The 4,442-nt window shown below is 41.1% G+C and overlaps 1 protein-coding gene across 1 annotated transcript in view; it reads left to right on the forward strand.

The window, feature by feature from the left end:
* The window catches only part of TTPA (tocopherol (alpha) transfer protein), a 66,735-nt gene that overhangs the window by 36,885 nt on the left and 25,408 nt on the right, over positions 1-4,442 (forward strand). The window contains exon 2 of the mRNA XM_010844615.1: positions 1-52. Within this exon, the coding sequence (XP_010842917.1) occupies positions 1-52 (52 nt within the window). The remainder of the gene's footprint in view (positions 53-4,442) is intronic.

Consider the following 4,442-nt stretch of genomic DNA (forward strand, 5'->3'; position numbering starts at 1 on the left):
CCTGCTGCGGTTCCTGCGCGCCCGGGACTTCGATCTGGACCTGGCCTGGCGGGTAAGGGGACCTTCCCGCCGAGCCCCATCCGGGTGACGCGCCGGGAAGCCGAGGCTGGGCCGGGACCCAGACCGATCCCTCGCCGGGACCCGTGCCGGGAGCCGGGGGCTGCGAGGGCCGTGTAACCTCGGCCCGGACGCTCCCGGGGCGCACCGGGCGGTGACAGCGGGTGTCCTGAGAAATCCCGCGCTGGTCCTTCCAGTTTCTCCAGGGTCGTGGAAACGGGAAACCTCTAAAAGAGTTGGCGCCCTCTGGGGTGAGGGCCTATTTGACCCCAAGTAGTGAAATTCTGCTCTTGGATGAGTCTCCCGAACCTATAAAGTTTTTCGGAAATGCCTTACTCTCCGCGGCAGAGCAGCAGAGATAAAAGATAATGACCTCTGAGATGTGGGAAGCCTAAATTTATTTCATCTCAGCAGATAACTCGACGTGTGGGAGAAATGAAATTGCCAGGAAAACTGAAGATCTGAAGCCAAATTCTAGCAAAAGAGTATTGGTAATAGTAATACTCAAGTCAAGGCATTAAAGCGGTGCAGAGTATTTTCAGCGGAAGGGTCGGGATGAGGCTTCTCCTTTGTGTTTCCAGGTGTGATACACCGGGTTGAGAGCAGGGTGGTGGGAAGACAGAAATCAGAAAGAGGGGTGCGACCTTGAGTTGTGTCACTTTGGACTTAGCATCCGCATTTGTTAAGTAACGGGTAAAAGGCGTCCAGAGATGGCTGGTTTCCAGGTCTGATCATTGACTGGTTTAACAGAACAGGACGTACCAGCGCAGTGACCGCTCAGCAGCTGAACTTGATGGAGCCCTTTCTCCAAGCTGCTAGCTCACCCACAGCGAGCTGGGAGGCAGAGAAGTGTTACAGTGCAGCGTCCCAGAGGTCTCAGTATGGGGATTTTTGCTGTTGATAACTAATTTTTAATTGAAAAAGTACAATAAGTACAGATGCTTTTATTTTAATCCACAAAGAGTAAGCAATGCAAAATAAGTTCCTAAAAGTAACTTTCTAAAGCACAAAATCCCTCACCCCAGACCTTAGTTTACAAACCATCTACCCAGTCGCATTTGTGTTTACCTACCTCTTACCTGTCCAGGTAGAATACAGTCCACAAGCATATGTAGGCTTCCCAGGTGGCCCTAGTGGTAAAGAACCCACCTGGCAATGCAGAAGACAAAAGAGTCCTGGGTTCGATCCCTGGGTCAGGAAGATCCTCTGGAAAAGGGAATGACTACCCACTCCAGTATTCTTCTTGGAAAATCCCATGGACAGAGGGAGCAACCTAGTGAGCTACAGTCCATGTGGTCACAACGAGTTGGATACAACGGAGTGACTAACACTTTTCAAGCATATGTATGTGTTTTACATTTTGCCTTTTTAACCTAACTTAAAAAGCAGAGACATTACTTTGCCAACAAAGGTCCGTCTAGTCAAGGCTCTGGTTTTTCCAGTAGTCATGTATGGATGTGAGAGTTGGACTATAAAGAAAGCTGAGCACCGAAGAATTGATGCTTTTGAACTGTGGTGTTGGAGAAGACTCTTGAGAATGCCTTGGACTGCAAGGAGATCCAACCAGTCCATCCTAAAGGAAATCAGTCCTGAATATTCATTTGAAGGACTGATGTTGAAGCTGAAACTCCAATACTTTGGCCACCTGATGTGAAAAGCTGACATTTGAAAAAAGACCCTGATGCTGGGAAAGATTGAAGGTGGGAGGAGAAGGGGATGAGAGAGGATGAGATGGTTGGATGCCATCACTGACTTAGTGGAATGAGTTTGAGTAAACTCCAGGAGTTGGTGATGGACAGGGAGGCCTGGCGTGCTGCAGTCCATGGGGTCGCAAAGAGCTGGACATGACTGAGCAACTGAACTGATCTTAGAGATCACCCTATTTCAACATGTATATTATTCTTTTTGGGGCTGTGTACTGTTTCATTGTCTCAATTTATTCTATTAAAATGTATTAACCAGTCTCCTGTATTGGACATAGGATTTGTCGTCAGACATTGGCAGTGCTGTCATGCACATGCTGTTCATTTCTACATTCAGTGATTACTTTTTGAATTCCTACAGTTTGCTTGGCAGTTCACAAAAGACAGAAACCGAGACAAATGGGGCTTCTTCCGTCACCAACTGAGTCTGATAGTATGTGTCTGTCTTTGTATAAAAATAGGAAAATCCTTACAAGATAAGTTCAGAACTTGAACAGCTGATGTACTGTGTGCATTCTCAATGTTGATAAATAAACCAGTTGTCCTCCAAAGTGTTTCCATTATTTTATCACTTCTATATTACATAGTGGTGTCTTTCCTCATATTATCACCCGCTGTGTCATCATACTTTATGATCTGTGTGTCAACCTGCTAGGCGATTAACTGTTTCCCATTATTATTATAATATGTTTAATTATAATTTGTTTAATTATAAATGAGGTTAATCATCTTTCATATAGTTAACATTTTAAAATTCCTTTCTAATTAACTGCTTGTTTTGCTATTTGTTTTATTCCACTTCGCTTACATAAAATACAAAACATCTTATTCGTAAAATATCTTCTTGTATTAAAGAAAATAGGCTGTTGGCCTAGTTTCTGTCTTTTGACATTGTTAGTGCTATTTTCTTTCTGTACAGAATTTTAAAGTTTTTATGTCATCAAATATATTGATTTCATTGTTCTGTGATTGCTTCTAGTTTCATAAGCTCTTCTGCAAAATTTTCTCTAGTAATTTATGGCTTCACTTTTTATGTTGGGGTTGTCGATCTACTGGGCTTTAGTTTGAACTTAGGAAGCAAATAAGAGCCTGCCTATTTCCTTTGTTTGTCAGATGGCTACCTAGGTGTCCTGATATTTACTCACTTGCTACTAAATATGAAGAAACAATCTCAGTTTCCATGATAAGTATAGTTCAAATGGTACATTAAACATGTATAGTAGCTAACAATTAAAAGTGTATGATTTATAGATTTCATTTTGGTCGCATTAAGAAAATAATTTTATTTATTTGTTTATTTTTGGCTGTGCTGGGTCTTTATTGTTGTGTGGGCTTTTCTCTCTTTTGGGAAGCAGGGGCCACTCTCCAGTTGCAGTGTGTGGGCTTCTCACTGTGATGGCTTCTCTTGTTCTGGAGCACGGGCTCTAGGGCGCTCAGGCTTCAGTAGCTGCAGGGCAAGGGCTCAGTAGTTTCAGCTCCCATGCTTTAGAGCACAGGCTCGATAGTTGCGGCACACGGGCTTAGTAGCTCTGCAGCATGTGGGATCTTCCTGGACCGGGGATCAAACCCAGGTCTCCTGCACTGGCAGGTGGATTCTTTTTTTTTTTTATTTTTTTTTATTAATAGGAGCTGATTTTAAGTATTTTGGAATGAGTTCATCATTCTTAGGCTGAAGGCTTTGAAAATTGATGCCTCCTTTCTATAGAATTTTTGCTTTGTATGTACTTGAGGCTTTGTACATACTTATGTTATAGCACATGCTATGTTATAATCATTTACTTTCTTGTCTGTTTTACCTGATTTGTATAAAATACAAATTTGTGTTAAGATCAGCTGCTTTATCTTATTCATTTTACATCCTCAGCTCTAAAACAATTTATGACACATAGTAAGTACTCAAAAAAGGGCAGGTGGATTCTTTACCACTGAGCCACCAGCGAAGCCCTCATTTTGGTTGCTTTTTAAAAGTAACATCTAAATAGAAGATGAAATAAAATTATCTCCTGCCTCTGTGTTATGTTTTTCCCATATTATTTATTTTCCTGAATTGTTTTCATTGCATCATGTCCTTGAGGACCTGGCTAACTGGACCTTGTCCAAATTGACTGGAAAGGAATCAAGTTTCTGTGAACTCTTTGCCCTATTTTTCTGCCAACTTGAAAGGAAAGAGGGTTAGAGTGTGAAACTATTTCTTCATTTTCCTCCAGAAAAGCAGTTAATTCAATTCACATTGCTTTATTTAAAATATAAAAGCTGTATAGTTTTAGTGTTTGAAGAAAACAAGTTTTAATGAAGTTTCTCATTATTCTAGTTTTTGTATTTGAAGTTATAACAAATTAGTGATTATTTAGAATTCTAATAACTTCTAGAGTGCCAGTTACTTTAGTGAGTAGCATTTGTGTGGATTATCTCATTATTTTCCTATTTTAGAAGAAACTGAGGCATAAAGAGTAAGTAACTTGTCCAGAATAGCAGCTGTTGAGTGGTAGAGCAAGAATCTGAACTTGAGTTGAACTCAGGGTAGCCTGTACTCTTAAGTGCACTACACTTGCCTCATGTGTTTGAAACAACTAGCTGTTAACCTCTGTCTGTCTTGTATATTCTTGTGAATTCTTGTCTTTCACAAGTGAATATTCCTCTTTATATTTTTGTTTCATGTGACACGACTTTTTATTCTTTAAT

Source organism: Bison bison, unplaced genomic scaffold (genome assembly GCF_000754665.1).
Source record: "Bison bison bison isolate TAMUID 2011002044 unplaced genomic scaffold, Bison_UMD1.0 scf7180017864203, whole genome shotgun sequence".
NCBI lineage: Eukaryota > Metazoa > Chordata > Mammalia > Artiodactyla > Bovidae > Bison > Bison bison.